Source organism: Thunnus maccoyii, chromosome 1 (assembly GCF_910596095.1).
Source record: "Thunnus maccoyii chromosome 1, fThuMac1.1, whole genome shotgun sequence".
NCBI classification, from domain to species: domain Eukaryota; kingdom Metazoa; phylum Chordata; class Actinopteri; order Scombriformes; family Scombridae; genus Thunnus; species Thunnus maccoyii.
This window is the reverse complement of record NC_056533.1, coordinates 27,476,540-27,501,278: the sequence shown is the minus strand read 5'-3', so window position 1 is coordinate 27,501,278 and position 24,739 is coordinate 27,476,540. Positions and strand designations below refer to the sequence as shown.

The 24,739-nt window shown below is 38.2% G+C and overlaps 1 protein-coding gene across 5 annotated transcripts in view; it reads left to right on the top strand.

The window, feature by feature from the left end:
* LOC121896060 (protocadherin-9) overlaps positions 1-24,739 on the top strand; it is a 214,119-nt gene that overhangs the window by 140,264 nt on the left and 49,116 nt on the right. For 2 of the 5 annotated variants that reach the window (XM_042409698.1, XM_042409713.1), the window contains exon 4: positions 3,259-3,460. In XM_042409698.1, the coding sequence (XP_042265632.1) occupies positions 3,259-3,460 (202 nt within the window). Of the gene's footprint in view, positions 1-3,258; positions 3,461-24,739 lie in introns of those variants that run through there. The other 3 variants (XR_006095913.1, XR_006095914.1, XM_042409703.1) reach the window with 3 other exon arrangements.

The window sequence follows — 24,739 nt, the reverse complement described above, 5'->3', positions numbered from 1 at the left end:
AATGAAAACCCAAGCTTTAGATCAATAAAACTGATGCAGTTTGAATTAATTTATAATACTGCTACCATCTACTTTCACAACAACTAACATTTTATAGAGCTAAACTTATCTGTGAGAAGCAAAAACTCACCACTTTCATACTTTCCATTAACATGATTTGTATAAAGCTGTGACTGGCAATTGCACTTTCCTTGTCAGATTTTAATTTCAGTTTGCTCAATGTTATATCCTTTCTAGGAAGACCCAAGGGCGAACGCTATCCCTGATAATTTGCAGGCTTGCTGGAATGTAAACCTTCCAGCAGCAAAGTGCTGCTATTTGCTTTGTGTTTGTTAAAGTGAGTGTGTTTGGTCAGGCAAATTATAAAAACAAGCGGATAATAAGGGTTAGCAGGCGAGATAAGCCATAATATCTTGTAAACTGGCAGCAGGGATAGTTTAAGCCGGTCTTATGCTAATATTACTACAAGTGACTGTCAGCAACAGAGAAATACAAATATCCTCAAACATGATTAAACCCACAAATAAACACACCACCGCAGACAACACACGCAGAACATACACAGACTCTGCATGTAATTTAAAACTGGATATTTTTATTTACATCGATGCATATAGTATATTCTTACAGTAAACCTCTTCTGATCTGAACAAACAAAGCCCGTGATAAAATCTATCAGTGTCCTGAGCAAGATTTCATTTAGCCCAGCAGTGTTTGACAGCACACACAGTAACTGTTAACCCAATCAACAATAAGCCAGTTTTCTAAGTCAAAATCAAAACAAATTATATATACTAAGTAATCATACACATATAACTTCAGTTATTGCCCTTACTTGTCTTGTATACTATATGAGAACACAATTCTACTTATATCACATTTGTCATGTCATTAATTGAGAAGTAGGATGGTCAGTTCCTTTTACTGGGCTTCAAGCAGCTGAAGCCTTTTTTCTCCAATGTCCTCCTGCCTACTGCGTTTCCTTTTGTTTTCATTCATTAATGGATCGTAGTATTCACATACATTTCTTAACATAATACTGATCTGCGTGAACTCCATCGTGTACTGATCTCAAACCTAAAATGTCAACCAGGCTCCAGTAAGGCTGTAAAAATTAGTTGTACTAGATTTCATTTCTGTGGGTTACTCTGTTTAATGGATTCAAATTATGTTCATTTTTTTCTCCCATGTTATACCTCATATAATATCATATAAAGTTGTAGTATAATCCCCTCATTAATCAAATATATTTATCCAGGTTTTATAATAATACAAGATATTTGACTTTGAATACTATTTTATTGACTTTGTTGTGAAATATACAGTTAATGCCCAGTGGTAGAAAAGCTGCCAGTATCAGTATTGCTAGCTTGACACTTTCAGAGCAGCCAACAAATAGATGGCTACCTTGCCTAAGGCCAACTTCTTTGGCATCAGCAGGAAGCAGAACTTAAGAAGCCACTGTTAATTAAGCGCAGATACACCAAACATGTTGGATCTTTAAGGCTTGCCTCACTCGTCTGTTTCTCTGTGTGCATTTTTTTCCCCCTTTTGCACAGTGTTTTTAAACTGCACACATAGCATTCATACCTTACCTTATGTAAAACTGATAACACTGCATTGCCTAATCACTATACTTTAGCTGCCACACAAACAAAAAAGAGAGGCAACTCTTTTAGAAAGGATTTTTTGCCCACATTATGTCATCTTCATTGGAAATACCACATCTGATCATCTGCCTCTTTCTCTAATTACTAACTGTGACATTTTTCCTGATTCCTACTGTTTTACAAGACCTTTACATTTAATTGTGCTTGATTCTGCACTTTGAGTAGTTACGCAAGACTTAAAATCCTGATTTAGATTTTTGTCAATACGCTCTGGATTTAGGATTTTTATTTCCGGTAATCAACAAAAAATGTCACAAATGTGTTAGTATTACACTGTGTGGTCTATCTATATATCTATCTATCTGTCTGTCTGTTTGTCTGTCGGTCTCTCTGTCATGCAAATTCAACTCCATGTATTTAAATCCGAAGCCATCATGTGTTCCACAGTCTCCAAGGTCTGCAATTCCCCCACCAAAACCCACCTCTCTCTCAACACCCCAACTGCCCTACCCCCCTTGCACACACACCCCTCCAACACCCCCTTTTTTCTCTCTTTATTCCCTTTTTTGTTTAATTGAATGTTGCATGCTTTTGGAGCAGTTCTAAAATATATAATGAGGTCATTTGCATTAGACTGCAGATTGGGTGACCTTTGCTTTTGCCAATAATTACTGTAAAACGCGTCTCTGTCTGTCATCACCAAGGATGTGACAGGGACCTCTCTGTGCTCACGAAAGGTTAGCTGGAAGCTTGTGTCTGGACTTATGAAAAAGCCTGAGGAAAATGTCATTAGAGCAAGGGGAAAAGACACTCGGAATTAACAATTGGAAATTCAATCAGGATGGCTTTAATAAGGATGGTGTGTGAGCGTGTGTGGCTGTGTGTGCGTGTGTGTGTGTGTGTTAGCATGCATATCTCCGATAGAAGGGCTATAAGACATGTCCCAGAATACTTGGGGGATAAGAAATTCCTCTCCTCAATGAGAGTGCAGAATGTGGGAAGAAGGACACCCTGGGGGCGACTTCTGTTAACTCCGCAGGCCACTTTGACTTTGCCAACACCCAAACAAACTGACAACACAAACCAAACAACCAGTTTGTAAATGTTCCTGCAGCAGGCCTCACAAACATAATTATACACTGCCACCAACATATAGGAATTTTGTGGCCTTCATTGCTTGACATTAATTGCATTATGTATTTATGAAAGGCTCACAAATTTTGCACTTTTCACCTAGCTGAATTTTTCTTACAGTGCATGATGTGCAATTTGCATGCTGTTATTGGTTGTCATTGTGCAGTGAAACGTGACTGTATTTGCCATGTGTTAACTCCCCTTCCCATCAATAACTCGGCCCAAGTCAAAATAGATCTTTTACTCTCCCATCATTCTCGGTATTCTGAAACTGAAAATAAACCTTACTATCCATCAATGCCTTCCTCATTTGTAAATGTTTAATTTATATTTCATAGTTCAGACAAAATGCTAAGGCTGCTTATTTCACACTGTAGTACTGATCAGTACTCAGTGTGTCAAGTGCCATGCATGAGCTCAGCTTAGTGTAAAATAATTGTATGAAAAGCAAAATTTGAAGGCGGCAGAGCAGAGCACTAACATCGGAGGCTCTGTTTTGTGCTCTTGGTTCTAGTCGCAGCGACGCGTCACGTTTCACCTGCCGGATGGCTCTCAGGAGAGCTGCAGTGACAGCGGTCTGGGGGACCACGAGCCTGTAGGCAGTGGCTCCCTCCTCACACAACCTCTCCCTCTGGTGCAGGCGCAAGACGACTTCTACGAGCAGGCCTCCCCTGATAAGAGGACTGAAGCTGATGGCAACTCCGATCCCAACTCTGGTGAGTTTTAATACATCTTATGGCAGACTACCATTTCCTTTCTATACACATGCATGACCAGTTTCCTTCTCTCTCTGTCTCTCTCCCTCTCCCTATAATCTCTTTTGCAAGCTGTGTGGGTTAAAAGCACTGCGTAGAAAATTTTTAAACAGCTGCAAAATGTTCACTTTGGTCCAATTTAGTGGACATTGTTTGAGTTGTAATATTGTCTTTTATGTCAAATACAGTATGACGTTTTCAATTATCTGCTGACTGTATGAAAGACAGAGAAATCAGAAGATGCTTTGTCTTAAAACTGCACTTTAAAGAAAGCAAAGAAAATGTTACAGGTTTTGCTTCGGGGAATGACTAAAACTCCTTGAAAAGAGATAATAAATAGTCATGGAAAACAACATCAGTCTCTTTAAAGAACTCAATGTACCAAATATCATTTAATTTAGAGTCATTTGATTGCTCAAGTAGGTTTCTAGTGGAAACATGAGCAGGTCATTCATTTCTCAGTTAATCATCCAGACTTGTTCGTGCCTCCCAGGAGCAAACCTGGGCCTCCCATAGGCTCCTCACCTATTTGTGAAACTCATTTGATTTATTTAGAGATGATTTCCCAGTTGGAAGTCTTGGTGCTCAGCTGAAGATGTTAACTTCCCACTATTTCTGGTGGGAATGTACATCTCCGACCCAGTTTTCTCATTTTATCATTAAGAGGTGAAGCGTGCGCGAAGATCAAGCGCATCACCCCAAGGTCGATGCCAGCTTGCCTGCTGAGAGTGGAGCAGCCAGCACCACATAAATACAAGTGCAGTGAGTAAACTGTGTGTGCGTACGATTTCATACAGACTCGAACTTAGCAGATGTACTCACAGTTGGCAGATGTACTCAGTGAGGACCTTGTTGGCCTACTGACTAAGAATGCATATCAACGTCTTAACAAATGAATACAGCTGCACATGGCCAAGCCACGTGCTATTGCAGTACAGCTAACTTGCAAATAAAAACACATTTAAGTTTAGTTCAAAGGGAGTCTACAAGCAAGGGACAAAATGTATGGTCTACCCTACCTGCATGTTATTCCATGTCACACCTCTGTGGGAAGATCCCCTACTGTAATATGTAATACACGTCTTGTATCTGATATAGTAAATTCACACAAAACAAATTTATCTTAGTTTATATGTTCAGTCACTTATTTCTTGTATGTACTGTCGGTATTAGGGTGAAGTTTGTATACCTCAGTGCAAAAGTGATAGAGAAGAGTTTGGGATGGACGTAAATACAAAGTCTGTAATTTCAGCACTGGAGACTGAGATTCATCTCTTGCTTCAAGACAACATTTAACCAAGATGATTAACTTTCCCTAATCTTAACTAAGTGGTTTATTTGCCCAACCTATGCTTTACTTGCTAGGGGATATTGAAGGGAAAACTAAGAAAACACTGAAAATTAATGTTTTGCAGATACCTACAGTACAATAGAACCTTCAGTTGACAGTGAACAATTAGAGGATATATTCATTATAAATGTTTTGTCATTATGTTGATATAAAACATAATCTGGGCAGCATTACACTTCTTTCAAATCACAGTAGCTATTAGGCAAATTTGTTGTGTAAGAACATCATTTTTAGGAGACACATTTGATGATATCATTGCAGTTTCATAAGTGTACAGACAGGCGATTAAAGGCAACACAAATTAACAATGTTTTAATATATTAAAGCTGTAATTAAAATATCAGCAATTACTGGCTAACACTGTTGATGTGCACCCTGCATTTCATGGTGTGTCAGACGTTCATGCTATATTGACATATGTAGATTAGTTATGCATGTCAGAAAAGAGCTTTGCTGTAAATGTGATGAATAATAAATGCATGAACAACTGTATAACCAAATTGGAGTATTAAAAGCTAATATATATACAGAATATATTATACTTGTAGACAGTTATTGGCTAATTGCAAGTGAAAATAGTAATCGTAGCCGTATGTATGTATGTATGTATGTATGTATGTATGTATGAATGTAAAAATGTGCTCAACCATATAAAACAGATTTAATATACATATTGAAACAAGATACACAAACTTTCTAAATGGTCTCTCTGACAAGCCTCTATAAATGTGAGTAAAATGGTTGTACTCTTACATGTTACTGTGATTATGGATAATTTAAGAGTATGCTATTTAAAAGAGAGCTGGAGGGATAGCGAGAGTCTTGGTTGGTCCAAATATGGCCTACTTAAACTGTAAAGCACCTCATTTGATGTAAATCTTACAAAAACAGAACTGTTTACATTATCACCATAGTACGAGTTTCCCAATATAAAGCCTCTTTTGTGTCGTTTAGCAATGACATTCTGTTTTTTTAAGAATTATTTGCCTGTGAGCAAACTATTTAAAGTGATAACAATGATCTTTGACTTTTTGCTTGGCAGAATAATGATTTTATGTCCAGTCAATGATGGATGTGTTACCTGCTGCTGGTACTCCCAAATATGTGAACTCAGTGGTCCCAGGTTAAGTACTGTAGTTGCGGATTGAACTTCTGTCAGACTTAAAAAAAGATCCACTCTCAGTTGTTGACAAAGGCAAACAGGATCTAGAAGATATTTGACATTATTATGTTCTAAGTTGAGATGTGCAGCATCTTCTAACAAATATGAAAATTGCCCCAATTCAGTTCAACGTTTTAGAAAAGGACCTTGTCAGTGGGTGGTCTTATAATGACAACGTGTTGTTCAACGTCTGACAGTACTATTGCCTTTTTTCTGACACATTAAATCTATTCAAAAGACCTCCTTAAAGAACAAAAATTAAGTGATTTATTAAATTTTGTCTGCAGTCCTCATTTATGTGCAGGATATTGAAAAAAATAGTTTCAGGGTTTTCAGTTTTCTTCTTTGATTGCAAGCAGCATAGGGATTCACATGGGAGACAGATCAAAGTTTTTTTTTCAAATGAGGGTGATCAGTACAGTATTGGTAATTAGGCAATTGGTGTTTAAGTTGTAATACTTGCATAATACATGGGACATCCAAACAGAAATTCTAATTCTTAATAAATGATTAGCCTATTAGCTTTTTTTCCACATGCAAAAGAAAGACAATTCAGTTGATTGTTGTTTGGTGATGTGAATTAATCGATGATAATGAAGACTTAATTCAGCTTTAGCAAGGTTTATATAAGTCAAATTCAGTCAAATCCATTGCAATTGATGTTTTTCTGGACAAATGCAGCATCTGCATGCTATGCCAGATTATATCATACACTAACATTGACTAGCTAAACAATTCTCCTTTAATTTTCATTACACCTAAAATGATAAAGTGATTGGGGGTAAAACTTAATCTTCTAATAACTTTTGAATCTTGGCCTCCCCATCTGTAGTATGTTTAAAAAGTGAACTTACTAATTATCCTTTATGTAATACAGGAAAGTGGTTAGTCTTATGCGTAGGTTGTGGCTTTCATCTGAACTAAGGAAACATACAGAGTGTGGGAGTTGTGAATGTCTGATGTCTAACAGTCTTTTTTAATTTATAATGGAGTAAAGGATAAAGAGGTGTTTTAAATTTCTTTGTAACTTGAAAATATTACCAGTTTTACCACAATAAAAAAGCCTAAAAACAAACACATGAAACTGGAGAAAACAACATTTACAGATGAGTGATACTCAAGAACACATCGATTTCAGTCAACATCATGATAATTTTTGTGAAGACAGAAAGTAAGTTGACAGTAATGAACAAGTAATATTTGGGTAAATGTGGTTGCTGAGAAGGGATGATTTGCTCAAATTACCTTACAGGGCACCGTTTCCCAGTAAATGATTGATTTTTAATGACTGATTATAAAGTATTTTCTAGCTTATTTCTTTTTTTTTTTTTTTTTTTCTTTTTGTAAAAAAGCTTGTACATTTTTACACATGATTCCCAAAACAACACTCACAAGTGCATGTGTAGTGCTGGTAAAAGCTTCTCACCATTAGCTGTCCATGGTGCTGAAGAGATCGATCAGTTGATTTAAAGTAAGTAGTTGCATTTACCTCTCCATAAACCATGTTAGATATTAAAAATACATAAATTACAAAGCATACTGTAAACAAAAATTATACAGAAGATATAATCGCTGCAGTTAGAATTATCAGTATGAGTATTATGAAAAGCAGCCTAATTAACAGTTAATAGTGACACATCCAGCTTATAGCATCTCACATGTTTCTGGTTTTAGATGTTTCAAGTTTTAGAAAGTTAACTCATTGATGCTCAACATCTCGCCTTAGTGCAAATTAAGACCTTCAGACAACAAGTCAACATTTTTGTGTGAGACCTCATTTGGAAACTGGGGTTTCACTAAAGATAAGAAAAATAACTAGTCTGCATAAACACATTAGAATTAGATAAATAAAAAAGAAAAAGAAAAGCAGATGATCAGGAAAAGTGCCATTGTGGCTAGACGAAATTAATATACAGTAGTATAATATTATAATATTATAGTACTGTACATCTATAGATGTATAGGAAGGGGTATAAGGTATAGGTATAGGAGAGTTATAAGAAAAATATCCTTCACTGCTACTTCAAAAAGAGCCTGACAAATAACAACAAAACAAAAGTATAGATAATGTTACAAAACGTATACTTCTCTTCATCATACTGTTTGCAGTCGTGATTGTGAAGGCTATGCTGGATATAATTGCTGTCGGGGTGATGGCAAATAAAATAGAGAGTGTGTAAATCAAAAAGAAAAAAAAAACTCATATGATTGCAGGATCAAAAAGATGAACTAAAGGGAAGAAGCAGACAAAGAATCTTCACACTGCATTAGTGGCTCCTAATAAATTCAATGAATGACATGAATGGTATTTATTTTTTTGTTTCTTTCTTTCTTTTGTATCAGGCAATTTTTACAGTTAAAGATCATTACTGTTGCACCAGACACCACTGGTATTCACAAGGAGGTGAATGATAAATGGTAATGATAGAAGTATAGGCTGGAAGATGAAATTTAATGAAAAAAGATATAAAGACTTCAAATGTAAGATGTTGCATTGCAGCCAGAGGCGTCATACCCATTCAATTAGAGGGGGCATGTGCCCCCACAAATATCTGAGATTTGATGGCTTTAGAAAATTGTTAAATTCTAAAATCACAATACATGTTTTTAATTAGCCTTAATATTTATAGTATGGAAACAAAAGTCGCTTTTCTTTATGTTGTTATTCATATTTAACTCTGCCTGATACACACATTAACCCCCCCGCCCCCCGCCCCCCGCCCATTTTGTTTAGGCTACTTGGTTCCCTCCAGCTAAAACTACTTAGTAGCAGTGGAGCTAGTATGGAAGTCATAATCATTGCAAATTGTGGATGTGTTAATTGCAGCTCACACCATAAAACAGTATGACTTGAATGAATATGTAAATTACTTAGAGGTTCAGAATTTCCCTTTTGAAATTCACTTTAGCATCAGTTGTTTTAACTCACAAGTAATTAACATTAGTGCTAGCTTGTTGTCCTTCACTATTATTAGCAGCTAAATTGTTGTTGTTATCAAAACTAATACGAATTTGCACTGAAATACAAAACAGGATGGGAGATTTTTTACAAAGAGTCAAGAGCTAAATTAGCATAAGTAAAAACAGTAGTTACATGTTTGTGAGCTTTCTTTAACATTAAATAATCAACAGTGATGGCTAGCTAACCAGCTAACGTTACCCCTGAGTTTGAAGCCTTTTCCCTAACATTTTCTTGCAAATGCAATACAGTGTCAATAAGTGTCATTAGTTCTAGATAGTTATTGATAGGGGGGCAGTTTGATCATACACATAAAAGCCAAAGTACATAATTACTGATAACAACTGGGTTTCGTGTGAACATTAACATATGTGTTATTAAACTGTGCCCCCTTTTCAGTCTATAATGAGATGGTAGAACACGCTTATCAATCTACAGTCAGCTCTAAAAGTACTTTGTACTTTCTTGTGCTTTCGAATAGCAATGCTTTTTGAAAAGGCACTGCAAATGTATAGTGGTTTGTAAGATAGGTTTTAAGATCAATTTAGCCTAAAGGTGCTTTTAGGTAATGGGGCCCAGGAGCATCTCTAAAATGTTCATTCTTTATCATACTTTTCCCTCAGCTTGTGCCTTACTGAGTACAAATGCCAAAATATTGAGTTGAAATTGAGATTTTTATCTCTGATTGGTCATACTATTAAAAGACAAATCAAATCAATGGTAACTTATTCTAAATATCTTCCCAGAACACAAAAAACTGTTTGTCCCTTTGCAATTACAGAGTAAAGTCGTTCTCTGCAGTTTCTGCAGAAAGAAAAGAAACACATAATGAAACAAATAAAAAACCAAGTCGCATATTCATCAAATGAATGCATATTTGGTGCACAACATAATTCTGTCAATCAGTTACATTTCTGAAAAAAAAAAAAAAAAATACAATTGATTACTGGGCTGTTGAGGTCTGTCAGATTGGTTGTGCATGGATGAGAGTCCCTAGACTACAAAGAAGCTGAAATAATACATAACTGGAGAGTACCCAGAATGAACAGAGAAAAGAGAGGGGTGAGATAGAGAAGTCATGTTTATTTATTAAACATTTAAAACAACCATTATTGACTAAAGTGCTATATAAATGATTTAAAAACACTGCAGACAAAAAACACAGAGCAGTAAGACAAAAAGATCACTTGCACAATCACACATACACACACCCAGAAAGTCAAAGGCCAATAGAAACTGACTCTGACTATTCACGTCTAGTAAAAACCCTTAAGCTTCAATCTAGACTATCAAACATCCAAGTGCCTCATGTCTGATGACTTAAGAGTTCTACAGGCCAAATGGTATCAAAACAAACAGAAATATAATCAATCAACTTTCTTCACAACAACAGAATTCTGAATCTTTTAATTGTCCAAGAGACAGTGAATAGTATGGGGCCAGAACAGCTACAGTTAAATTTTGGCATCAAAAATAATGTTTGACATTAAAAATAAAACCTGAACTGGAAAGGAAACATTGTCATTGAAACACTATATTGGAAAAAGTTGTATTGGCACTGAAACAAGTATTGGCACTGAAAAAAGTTCCACTGAAAAATAAAACATGGGCATTAAAAATATTTCAATCTTATTATCTTATTTTATTCTGATAATTTTTCTGTCATGGAGAGGAGGAGAGCACGCAGGCAGGGCAGAGCACCATCAGCCCCTGCCGCCTCAACCACATAGACAACCTCATTGTCATGGCCAGGTCCAGAAAATGAGCCATTTTCCACACAGCCAAGTTGGTGCTGCACCTAACTCCGTTAGGTTTTGCCATAAACTGGAAGAGGAGGGTCCCCCAGCCACAGCAGTGGAGGGAATATTTGAGAGTTGTGCTCGACTCAGTCAATCTGCAGGCATTCTGTCGGAACCCAGACGGATGGCCTTGCAGCAGGCAGTCCTCAGACTGCGGCGGGAGTATCAGTGACAACTCTGACTGTCATGCAGGTGTTAGGAATCATAGCAGCGGGCCATCCAGTTGTTCCACTGGGGCTCCTGCAACAGTGGTTCGCCAGCCTGTGCTTGGATCCCAAGAGGCACAAGCACCACTTGGTGAACATTACCCCATCAGTGCAGGAGGACCTGTGTTATTGGGGGTCCCCACAGCGTCTGTCGACGGGGACCCTGCTGGGTCAAGTGACCTCCTACATAGTGGTGTTCGCAGATGTGTCCTTGATGGGGTGGGGGTCACCTGCCTAGGGAAAGCAATAGGTAATTTGTGGCCTTCAGGGGAAAACCAACATATTAAATTAACTTTAATATAGACTGATCTGTTCATTTTAATACATTTCTATTATTGACATGTGGCGATATGTGTACATTTAGAGCCCCAGAGGCAGCGCTGTTGTTCTGTCCAGTAAAAACACGAAGCTTCATTTTACATACAGACAAACTAATGTGGCAGCTACAGTTGTTATATTTCATCTGTGAGACCAACATTTATCCTCATAAAGGAATTATATCATATATCAAAATGCTACAGAGACATTCGAGGTAGCAGCAAATCACCAAAGAGCTGCACAGATCAGTTCATTAGATCATATTCTCCCTGGGATGACAACGCAGGACTCGGGCTGCTGCTGCAAGATGACCAGCTGGTCTCACCCGAAAACATTGCAGCAGATTTACAGACAGCCGTTATTTGGATTAACTGACCACATATTGGGAATCTAAATGGGTACTTAATTAATATTAAATCTTGATAAAGTGAGATATTAACAGTCATAGAGCAAAAATTACAACAGTCTGGCTCAAAATCTCCGCCATGATGCCATTGCCCTCGGATATCTTCATCAGACTGCAAGGCATACTGGGTAATGTAGGCCCAGTATGAGCCCTCCTCTCTATGCCAAAATGGTGACAGAAAGTTGAAACTGAAAAACAGAAAGATGAAAATGAAAACCAGTGACACTGAAAAGAACTGATAGCATAAAAAAACAAACTGTCATTGAAAAAGGACAGACATGTAGAAAAAATCTGAAGATTGACATTGAAGAACACATCATAACAACAAAATATCAAAATAAGATAAGATTGTAAGATTGTAATTTTTTTAATGTTTTATTTTTCAGTGGAACTTGCTTCAGTGCCAGTACAACTTTTTCAAGTACAAGTGTTTCAATGCCAATTTTTCCTTTTTCAGTTCAGCGTTCGTTTTCAGTGTCATATTTTATTTTCAACGTCAAAATTTAACTGTTGCTGTTCTGGCCCCATAGGGGAAAGCCAATAAAATAATTCATGTCGTTGGGCATGGGTATGTGAGACATTAGCCATACAAAAAATATACATTTATAAAAGTAAAAATGATTTATTTATTATTTATTAATTTAGGGGCTGAAGGCATACATGACTTTCTTCAAATTCTGTGTGATTTTGTAGATGTTTGTAAAAGCTGACTTTCAATACTGGATGGTGAAATAATTCACCTAAAGCAAAAACTGTTATTTTTGAATCTCAAAGATTGTGGCCTCTTTGTTTGCTTTCCCAGATTTTTTTTAGATTCCTTACATTACTGTATACAGTAAGAGAAGAGGTGTTTCACACTGCTTTTACAAAGCATTTCATTGCCAATAAAAGACAATAATAGTTTTCTTGGAGATAGACTCCAGTGGCACACCACTTCTAACAAATATTGTTATTGTGATATCATGGCCACATATAGACTCAGCCTCTGGATGCTGAATTTGAAATTATAAAAACTGTATTATAAGACCAAGTCATTAAGTCAGTTTGAGTCAGTTGCACAAGTTTGAACACTGTAATGTATTCAGTTAACTTCAATTAATTTTAGACCTTTGGTAAATAAGAAGGGAGTTTATTTATGCTCGACTTTTCTATTACTATTCACATGCTTGTCTATAAATCTCATTTTGCCCACACTGAAAGTTAGACAAATGTCCTGTAATTAAAGTGGTTGCATTGTAACAACAGTGTAATCATGATTTATACCCGATGCCAGCCATCTAAACAGCCAGTGTTGTTGCATGTCATGAGCTGTGATAGGGCAATTATCACCATCATTGACAATGTAAATGAAGGGGAGGAGTCTTTTTTAACATTTTTTTTAAAACAAAAATGGTTTTCAAAAGTTAGGAAAAAGACAGGATTTTTATTCCAAAAGCTATATAAATATGGACCATTGTTTTTTTGTTTTGTTTTGTATTGGGAGGTTTTTTGACACTGATATGAATAGGCAAAGTGATCTGGAACAACAAACATGGATAAACAGCAAATAAAGCCAAGTAACATATTGAACACGGTCTTAAATTAAAAAAAAAAGTCCATTTAAGATAACAGTTAACAACATGTTTACAAGAACCGTTTTATAAGGTGTGGAGATGGATGCATTGTGGGCACATAAGTACCGGAGATAAGTATATTTAAAATAGACACTGACAGTAGAACTGAAGCATTACTACTAACACTAACACAAAGTTTGAGACAGGCATTGAGAATGGCAAGAGCCATCATTTTAAAGTGCCCCTCCAGTCAAAAATGTGTTTTATTTATTGTTACTTCAGTTGGATGTTTGATCTTCACTGTGCAGAATGATGTATGTGCAAAGTTTGACACTAGAAGGCTATTTTCACATTCATCTGCTGAAGCGTGAATGTTTCTCTGTACTCACCTTAATTTTTTTTGTTTGTTTTTTTCCTTTTTTTGACTGTTTATTTGTAATTTTGAGATATTAATAAAACAGGAAAATAGTACAAAAACAGCATGATGACACTGCCCCTGGAACATAGTGGGACATAGCGAGGACCTTAAACTGCCCAACCCTCTCCCACCCACCCACAAACAATTGTTCACAGTTCCCACACTGCTCCCCCCTCCAAAAAAATTACCCCCAAAAAACAAAACACACACACATAATACTGTTCTACACCTGAGAACAGCCAGGGAGTTCCATATGTTCAACATATGCTGTGTCCAGACAGTTTGCCAAGGCATGTCACTTGCCTGAGATTTTTAACATAGGTGATGAAAGGCTGCCAGGCGTTTTTGGACCTTGTCTGTCAGCCTTTCAATGTCAACCGGATCTTTTCTAGCTACAAGTACTGCATGAGATACCTGGTCCAGTGAGTGTGAGAGGGTGGCTTGTCATCCTTCCACCGTCTAGCAATTACAGTAGCAGATGCTGAGGTTCACATCCTCAATCAATACACCTATGCAAGGGTAGACTTTTCAGTGAAGTTGAAGACATATTGTGTCAACCAGTTCAAATTTTGAAATGAAAATTATATGCATATTAATAGATTCTGAATTTTTCAATGACGGAGAAGGAGATTTATTCATTTTCAGAATTTCTAATTAGGTAATTTAACCTTTTTTTTATCAGACAGATTATTATTCAAAACATGTCTGGAGGGGTTTTTTAAATATTCTAGATGATATTTGACAAAGTGAAAGAAGAGCAGGAGATAAGGATAGGTTTAACTGGCAAAGGCGAACAATGACATATAAGACAGCATGCCAAATGTGAAAGCTTTAACGCAAAAAAAAAAAAAAAGATCAAATATTTTTGAGCCCAGCGAAATATATGCTGTCAATTCAGCATTTAGTCTTCTTTGGTCAGTTTAGTTCTTATTGACCCATTGTGGAATTGCTTGTACTATCACAGAGGTGATCAAAGGATAAAGGGGGTTGCCCTACATGTTCTTTTTTCATGGGTTAGTCAGACTACTCTAGTGTTAACAAGTTTGGTTGGTGGGTCAACCTCAAAGTATTAAAAAAAAAACATTAGCAAAGTAACTTTTCAGTATATTGTAGCTATGGTTGGTTTCAAGAACTTTCCTCAGCGCCATGTTGAGTGTTGAGTATAATCCAACCTTAACATAAATACTTAATATAAATTAACAGTCAACACCTTATCATGAAAACAATGAACCAAAAAATTACATTTTGACATGCTAGTAATAGAGCTGTGTAGCTATATATTTTGTTTATTTCTGCAGAAAATCACGGGTAAACACTAAAATATCTTCACTATCTACTGTACTGTATGTACATGGTTCTGGTGAAGTTGCCTGGTACTGAATTAATTAAAAATACATATCATTGAACATCAAATGTCTTACATAAGGAACATAGGAAGCTGAGAAACCAATGTCAGCAATTATTGCATGTGTTACTATGTTGGGGATTATAGCAAGCACATAATACTGCAGGCGCAAGGCCCGCACTGGTCCAAACGCAGTCTTTATGCAATTTCCCCGAGGCGCAAGTCTACTTTTTCTGTGTCTGTGCCTGTTTGGTAATTTCCGGGCACCAAAGGAGCGCATGAGAAGAGACGCAGCTGAGGCTGTGTTTATACAGATTAGGCAATGCAGTGCAATTTTGGTGCTCATTTTGGCACGAAAACCCGCTCAGACCACCTCTTATCACACATTCAGACACAGGGCAATTTTCATGGCTTCAGTTGGCAGAGGCGTACGCACACAGACACCTCCAAAATCACAGAACACCTTTCATGTATGTTAAGTTTTGGCCCTTTCAGTTTGCTACACATTTTTTCATCTACTGCAGATTAACATGGAAATCAAAACACAATTTTATTTTTAAGGAAGATTCTTACCAATAATATCATCCATATAAGCACAATCCAGTGACCCAGAGTTCAGAAATACGAAATATGAAATACATCGGATTTTGTTTCCAACAACAACTTGTAGAATGTCAGAGATTTTCTGTGTTTATTAAACATCTATAATCGTCATACAGCAGCAGGAATGATATGTGTGTTTCACCTACAGTCGCTGATTAGAGAGAGGGGCTGTGCATCATTTTATGTGCGGATGGCACAGCAGAGGAAACTTCATTAATTATTTAAATCTTCCTATGTGGTGACAGGATCAGTCAGGAAAAATAATGTTCTGCATTTTCTACACATCAGACATGAAAGCTGTTACTCACAGATTCCAAGTTTAACAATAAAATAATTTGAAGTAACGCGGCTGTCCTCAGGATGCGTCCTGAGCTCCATCAAATCAGTCTGGACATTTTTATTATCTCCGCCAGACATAAGCCTGGAAGGGATCATGCATTTAGTCGTGTGTGTGCATTGGTCTGTGTGTGTGTGAGTGTGTCTGTGTATCTGTCTGCAGCTAATCTCACATAATACTGGACCTGGACCTGGATCAGCCTAATATTTTTTTGTGCACATTCATGACTGTATGATCAAGGACCTCTCGTGGTTGCAGTGATTCACTATTTTTGAAAAACCTGTTTTATAATGCTATTCCTCATGAGCCTATCGTAAAGCTTAGACTTTTCTCTTTTCGGCAGTCCTTGCCATTTTGCGATACACAGTATGACATAGCGAAAGGCATTTCCAGCAATTGGCTAGGCTAAAAACAAGGCTTACCTTGTCTGCTGCAGGCCACATTTTGGCCTTTGTCATGGCACAAAAACTGACATCCATATAAAAGTTTGGTTTCATGTTGAACTGGAGTATCTGCAGATTAATTCCATACCCGATATGTTATGATCCACTAAAGTTAGGCACGATGCAACATGAATATCCGTTTTTGTTATCTTCGCCGCCATCTTGACTGTACACACCTGGCGGAGATCTGCACTCCACTGAGTGCACTCTTCTAGTTAAATAAAAGTTCAAACTCAGGTTAGAGAATCAAAATATTTTCTTCTGGCATGTTACTAGGTTTTTTTCAGTAACTTTTCAGTTATGCTACTTACAGCCAAGTCTCAAAATATCTGCAGTAGTCAGGACGTGTGGACATATATCCATATAATCAGTGTGTAGAATAGCCTCTGACAACCAGAGGTCCAACCATGCTCGCCTCTTCCTAAACAGGGTAGGCATACATCAACATCCTATATGGTGAAAACATTTTAAAACAGATTCAAACACAGTCCTGCTTACTTTACACACAGACGGTACAACGCGGATACCTTCATTAATCAGTTAAATATTTCGATGAAACAGTGATAGAACTTGTGCACTTTTCAAACACTAACCAGCAAATTTCCAAACTCAATTCTGTATGTTTATTTAAGGATATAGTATGTGCTTAAAAGCTTAAATGAGGTCTTTGAATATGCAGATGAGGAGTAGAGCTTCTTTCGGCTGTTCCTGTTAGGGGTCACCACAGCGGATCTTCTGTTTCCATCTCTTCCTGTCCTCTGCATCTTCCTCTGTCACGCCAACCACTTGCATGTCCTCCCTCACCATATCCATAAACCTCCTCTTTGGCCATCCTCTTTTCCTCTTGCCTGGCAGCTCCCTCTCCCAATATAACTAGCATCTCTCCTCCGCATATGTCCAAACCATCTCAATCCCACTTCTCACTTTGTCTCCAAACCATACAACCTGAGCTATCCCTCTAATATACTCATTCCTAATCCTGTCCATCCTCATCACTCCCAACAAAAATCTTAGCATCTTCAAATCTCACACCTTCTGTCTTTTCGTCAGTGCCAACGCCTCCAAACCATACAACATAGCTGGTCTCACTACCCTCTTGTAAACCTTTCCTTCCACTCTTGCTGGTACCCGTCTGTCTCAATTCACTCCTGATACTCTTCTTCACCCTGCCTGTACTCTCTTCTTCACCTCTCTTCCGCACTCCCCGTTACATTGAACAGTTGACTCCAAGTATTTAAACTCATCCACCTTCACCTCTTCTTATCCTTGCATCCTTACCAGTCCACTGTCCTCCCTCCCATTCATGCACATGCACTCTGTCTTGCTCCTACTGACTTTTATCTCTCTCTCTCTCCAATGCATACCACCACCTCTCTAGGCTCTCCTCAACCTGCTCCCTACTCTCACTACAGATCACAATGTCATCCGCGAATATCATAGTCCACAGAGACTCTTGCCAGATCTCGTCCGTCAACCTGTCCATCACCATTGCAAACAAAAAAGGGCTCAGAGCTGATTCTTGATGTAATCCCACCTCAACCTTGAACCCATCTGTAACTCCAACCACACACCTCACCGCTGTCCCATTGCCCTAATACATATCCTGCACCACTCTTAAATACTTCTCTACCAGTCCTGACTTCCTCATACAATACCACACCTCCTCTCTTGGCACCATTTCATGTGCTTTCTCTAGATCCACAAAGACACAATTCAGCTCCTTCTGACCTTCTGTATATAGCCAGGGACATGGCATCTGTAGTGCTCTTTCCTGTCATGAAACCATACTGCTGCTCACTAATCATCACCTCTCTTAACCTAGCTTCCACTACTCTTCACCATAACTTCATGCTGTGGCTGATCAACCTCTGTAGTTACTACAGCTCTGCACATCACTCATATTCTTGAAAATCGGTGCCAGTACTTCTCCATTCCTCAGGCATACTCTTACTTTCCAAGACTGTGTTAAAAAATCTAGTTAAGAACTCCACTGCCATCTCTCCTAAACATCTCCATGCCTCCACAGGTATGTCATCGGGACCAACCACCTTTCCACTCCTCATCCTTTTCATAGCTGCCCTCTCTTCCTCCTTGCTCATCCACCAGACTTCCTGATTCACTATCCCCACATCATCCAACCTGTCTCTCTCATTTTCTTCATTCATCAGCCCCTCAAAGTACTCCTTCCACCTTCTCAACACACTCTCCTCACTAGTCAGCACATTTCCATCTCTATCCATCACCCTAACCTGCTGCACATCCATCCCAGTTCTGTCCTTCTGTCTAGCCAATGGGTACACGTCCTTTTCTCCTTCTTTAGTGTCCAAACTCTCATACAACTCACCATATGCTTTTTCCTTAGCCTTGGCCACCTCTCTCTTCACCTTATGCTGCATCTCCTTGTACTCCTGTTTACTTGCTTCATGTCCCTGGCTATCCCACTTCTTCCTCACCAATCTATTTCTCTGTATACTTTCCTCCACCAAGTCTCCTTGTCTTCCTTCCTCTATCTAGATGACACACCAAGTACCTTCCTAACTGTCTCCCTCACCACTTCTGCAGTAGTTAGCCAGCCATCCAACAGCTCTTCACTACCACCCAGTGCATGTCTTAACTCCTCCCTGAACTCCACAAAACAGTCTTCCTTTGTCAGCTTCCACCATTTGATCCTTGGCTCTGCTTTCATTCTCTTCCTCTTCTTGGTCTCCTACAAAGTCATCCTACAAACCACCATCCGATGCTGCCTGGCTACGTTCTCCCCTGCCACCACCTTGCAGTTTCCAGTCTCTTTCAAATTTCACCTCCTGCATAAGACCTGTGTGTCTTTCTCCACTCTTATATGTCATTCTGTGCTCCTTCCTCTTCTTGAAATACATATTCACCACAGCCATTTCCATCCTTTTCACAAAATCCACCACCATCCTTACACATTCCTCTTCTTGACACTATACCTGCCCATCACCTCCTCATCACCTCTATTCCCTTCACCAACATGCCAGTCTGCTCCAATCACCACTCTCTCCTCCTTGGGTACACTCTCCACCACTCATCCAACTCACTTCAGAATTCTTCTTTCTCTTCTATCTCACACCCAACTTGTGGGCCATATGCGCTGACAACATTCATCATCACACCTTCAGTTTACAGCTTCGTATTCATCACTATGTTTGACACTCTCTTCACCTCCAACACACTGTTGACATACTCTTCCTTCAGGATTACCCCTACCCCATTTCTCCTCCCATCCACACCATGGTAGAACAGTTTGAAACCACCTCCAATGCTCCTGGGGTTACTCTCCTTCCACCTGGTCTCTTGCACACACAGTATATCTACCTTCCTCCTCTCCATCATATAAGCCAACTCCTCCTTCCCTTTACAGTCATAGTCCTGACATTCAAAGTTACGATTCTCACTTCCACACTCCTACCCTTCTTCCTCTCCCACTGCCTCCTGACATGCCTTCCCCCTCTCCTTTTCCTTCCCTCAACAGTAGCATAGTTTCCAACGGCACCCTGCTGGTCAAAAGTACCGGTTTTGGCCCTTGGTAACCTGGGCCTCGACCGATCCAGTATGGATTTTGATTTATGATCCACATATTTTATTTTGCATATGTTTTACACGGAATGCCGTTCCTGACACAGCCCTCCCCATTTATCCAGGCTTGGGACCAACACTAATAATGCACTGGCTTGTGCACCCCCAGTGGCTTAGAACTATTGAGTTAATTATCCTATATTAATTGATTGTGCAAAATAAGAGGCAGCACTGGTTTACCAACAGCTACAGCACACATGTGAGCACATGAGCTTTATTTTCATTCTACCATTATCAGCATATTTGGATTGATGTATATTAATATTTGGGGTTTCCTGAATATATATTTGGGAACTTCAGGGGCTACACAGAGGTGAACTAATTTCTCAGCCTCTCTCCCCCGTTTCACTTGTTGTTGCATTTAAAGGGGATGAGAGGAGCTCACGTGATTGGTTATTATTGAAGCCCACCCCGACTCCACCTACACATAATACATTCCTCCCACTAATAATGTATTCAGTCACTCCTCCACATTGTGCCTGACTGAGCCCAGAGTGTGCTGGTGCTGAGGGTCGGGAAAATTGCAAAAATGTGTTGGCCACACCCACATGTGCCACATGCCAGGAATTAAGACTTGGATCTGCGCCTGCGCCCTATTTCAGGAAAATAGGCCCCTCTGTGTTTTATCTTCTGGGGCAAATAATCCTCCCACTCATTCATAATTAAATCACATTTAAGGTGAATCAGAGGTGAGTCAGCACACTGCATATCTACACCTCATTTTGTTTATACATACAAGAGGGATGTTGTTATATTGCTTCTGTTTGTTATCAGTTTTTTCCTCATTAAATGCAATTTTTCTGTGTCTGTTATTTCAAGTGGGGATACAAATTTCCTGCGGGTCACTACAGCAAATTCTTTGCAGATCTGTAGGGTATCATGTACTGCAATTTTACATGCACATTGGACATAATTTTTCTACAAAAATCTTATAATGTAACAACCAAAACAAACAAACAACAAACAAAAAAACAAAAAACAAAAAAACAATGCTATATTAAGTGTTCAATTACTTCTTGATCATATATAGCTGTACAAATTAGGCATTGTTTGTGTGTGTGTCTGTGTGTGTGTGTGTGTGTGTGTGTGTGTGTGTGTTAAGTGGGGGGGGGGGGGGGGGGAGGGGGTATTTTATTGTCATCAGGACTTTCTTCTCCAGAAACAAACAACAAACACTGGCCATTTTTTTCAAATGTCTTAAAATGACACATGTTTTTTCTACAAAAAGTGAAGTGAAAAGGTGATGTCATTAGTTTCATGTTAAAATGACATATGTTCACTTTAGTTCGTAGCTGAAGTAGAAATATTGTGACATTGGTATGCTATTGCTAACAGTTCTGGGCATAAAAAGGGATTAATTTTGACACTCGATACTTTTGTCTACTTTTCTCCTAAAGTTGACATTTGTTTGGAGGTTTACCCAATCTGAATGGTTAGCATTAGGCTATATTTTTATAATCTCAATCAAGTTGGTTGCCTTAACAACCGTAGGCAGATCAGATGCACAATTGGTAGCATTGCATTGTAGTAAGTATGGCCATTATTCTACAAAAATGCAGGCTTATGTATTTGCTTCAGAATCATTCTTTTCTTGAAATTTCAAGGTTCTTCTTGAGGATGTACACTCATTTCTCTGTCGCTGGGAGTTTGGGCAGGTATTCAAGCACTAGTTAAACCGTATCTGTGGAACTGTTTGAAGATGAGTGATGTTAACAGGAACACGGTTCACCAAAATGGTTGGTTGCACTATTTATGCATAACACAACCAACTGACAGCAACAGAGGAGGCAGCAGAGGAGAGGGGGTGAGTGGACGAGGTTCTTGTTGAAGTAGCACAATGTGACTGGGTGAGGATAGCTGTTAAGGGGCTTGGTGAAAAGGGACAAAATGCTCAAATGCAAGATTGTTATGTTCTCTAGCATGAAAGTGGAACCACTTTAGCCATTAATCATTGATAGACAGGAAAGGATGGATAACTCCCTAGTTGAGGTATTCTGCTCCATTCCAGTCTGCCATGTTTTGTCTGGTGCATCAAAAACATCTTTCCAAGTCCCAACTCTGCCAAGCATTCATATTAAAATAAATAAATAAATAATCACTCTTAAATTAGCCTCTTAATCGGCCAAAAGCATAAATAAATAAATGTGGAAATACTGTCTCTAACTGTGAAGTGTGACAGTTACACTAGTGTTAATCACTAACACTTGTCTGGACATAAGGTCTAGGTAAAATGTTTTTTGTTTTTTTTGTTTGTTTTTTTCATGATGATGTCTCCATAATTATCAGCATGTTGGCAATTTACTTCATTACAATATGGAGAAAATATGCTCCAGGCAAGCAAGTTGGCCACAGTGCCATGTTTTTATAATTGTTAATGCCAAACTTCTGGTGCTATATTTCCCAGGCGTCCCAGTTGTCTCTCCATGGCAGGGAAGATTGGCAGCTTCTACACTGCATTTTACCTTTGCGCTACCAGGCTTATTATCATGGGAAATGCTAGATTAGGGAACTACTGTACACAAACAGGAACTGATTTACTTTGCAACTTATACTATACAACTTTACTTTGCAGTTTTACTAGTCAAACAGTGTAAGAAAGAATTTATTTACTGAGTGTTTTTTAGCAGACTGTCACAAGTCAAGCATTGACTAAGTTGATTTCACAAGCACAAAAAGCATAAACCACCAAATTGTGTGGTACTGTCAGTCTTCATGGAACACATAATGGCAGTTGTACACAACTTCTCAGTAAAGTGTGTGATTTTGTACCTTGAACAGCACTAATATATAATATATAGTGAGTTGCAAAGCATTCATTGTGTTCATGGCTGAAGGAAAATAGCTTGGTAATGTATAGAAACCATGAATAGGCAGGGGAAGTCAACTAGCTTATACAAGCTGTTGTAGCACTCACAGCGGGAGGATTGATTTACTCAAAGCAAAACATACCACAGCAGACAGTATGTATCACACTCAAGAATGAACTGGATAAAAAATATTTGGCTGTTCCTCTGCATTGCCATATATATACTGCATTTTATATTATTTTCAGTTCATTCATTGTAAGCTCTCAAATGAATGACAGGCAGGCAGGAGAACTGTGTTTCCCTGTTGTCTTAACAGGGCTGACAAATCTGACTCCATCAGATTTCTGACAGTTTCTATCAAAGGATGGAAAACAAATGAAAAACAGGAAAGTTCTTAGACAGCTAGCTGGTTTTTGTTGTTTGTTTGTTTTTTTAGTTATGTTGCTGGTTATAGTTTAATTCTTTCTGTTTCTCAGTCAGATTGTGTTGTAGCCTTGTATATTCTCAGAATTCATAATTTATCAAGTCTTATCTTGAGTTCAACATGACCTACTGTTTCAGTTTTAGAGAGCTAAGCTAGCACAGACACTTGCCACCTTGTTGTCATAACTGAACGTTTGATTTTTGTGTTTTACTCATTACCAATTTGAGTGTAGAAGGTCTGGTGAAGTTGATAATATCAGGTGTGGTCAGCGTGAATTCATGTTGATTGGAATGTACTTCAGTGGTAACAAGTTTTTACATTGGGGAAAAAGGTATCCAAAAACCCATACAAACTTCTCTAAGCCCTTCTATGCTCTTTGTCTGCTTGGTATATTCCAATTATACTTGTATTAAATATACAACCCCTGTTTACCATTTGAACAGTGAGTTGCTTTAGTGTATTTAGAAGTTTATATAGTCATATTTTGGTCAGAATATGATTATATAAATTGTGGAGAATAGGTAGTGAATTCTCTTCTCACTGCAGTCAGACACATTCCAACATTGGGCAACGAGTACAAAAGATTAGTTGAAAATGGTTGGAGATATGACCACTTTGCCAAAGAGAAAAGAGAATGAAGACTGCAGAGCACAGGCTGGTGAGTAGGCTTGGATTGTGTACTGGAGATGTGTACATTTACTCTCAGGCACAATCACTCAAATTCTGAATTAAGTAAAAGCTTTTGTACTGTATATGACCAATTGTTTGAATGCAGGCAGTGCCATAAGAGGCTTCTGACTTTGCTTGGACAAGAAGCAGACTGCAGCACTCTGGTTGAGCTATAGGGGCATAGAAAGCACTTTAGTGCCACAGCCAAGAGCATCTTGTAGTAATCCAGACATGACGTTTTAGCCATGATGTGATCCTAGTGGAATAAAGTTGAGGCAAGTAAGCTTAATGCCTATAGCAAACAAGGGCTATTTTAAATGCTCATCCACCACTGGGTAGTGGTAGAAGCAGATACATCATCTATATGTAGTCATTTACTGGTGTGATAAAATATCAACATATTTGCAGTACAAATGTACACTACTTTTAATGTACATTTGCATGTTTTATATGGATATTTACTATTATACAAATTGTTTTATGCAACAATCCAGTATTCTCTAAATGTCCATAATCAATGATATCTTCAAACTAACATGCAAATATCTCAAACTCAGTTAAAAGATTTATTGGTTTAGTTACATTAATAGCAGACTATTAGAAAAGGATAGAATGTAGGAAAATATACCAACAAAAAACAAATGAACTCGCCTTTGTTAAGCAAGTAATTCGGGGGCAGACAGTCAATTAAGCATGTACATTTCACATGTACAATTTATGTATAACTGTCCAGGGAACATAATAGGGGACTGCAAGACAATAACAGTCTCATTAACAGAACATGTTTAATCCGCTGTTACAAAATTATGTAAAATAGAAAAAAAGGTAACAAGAAAAGCACAA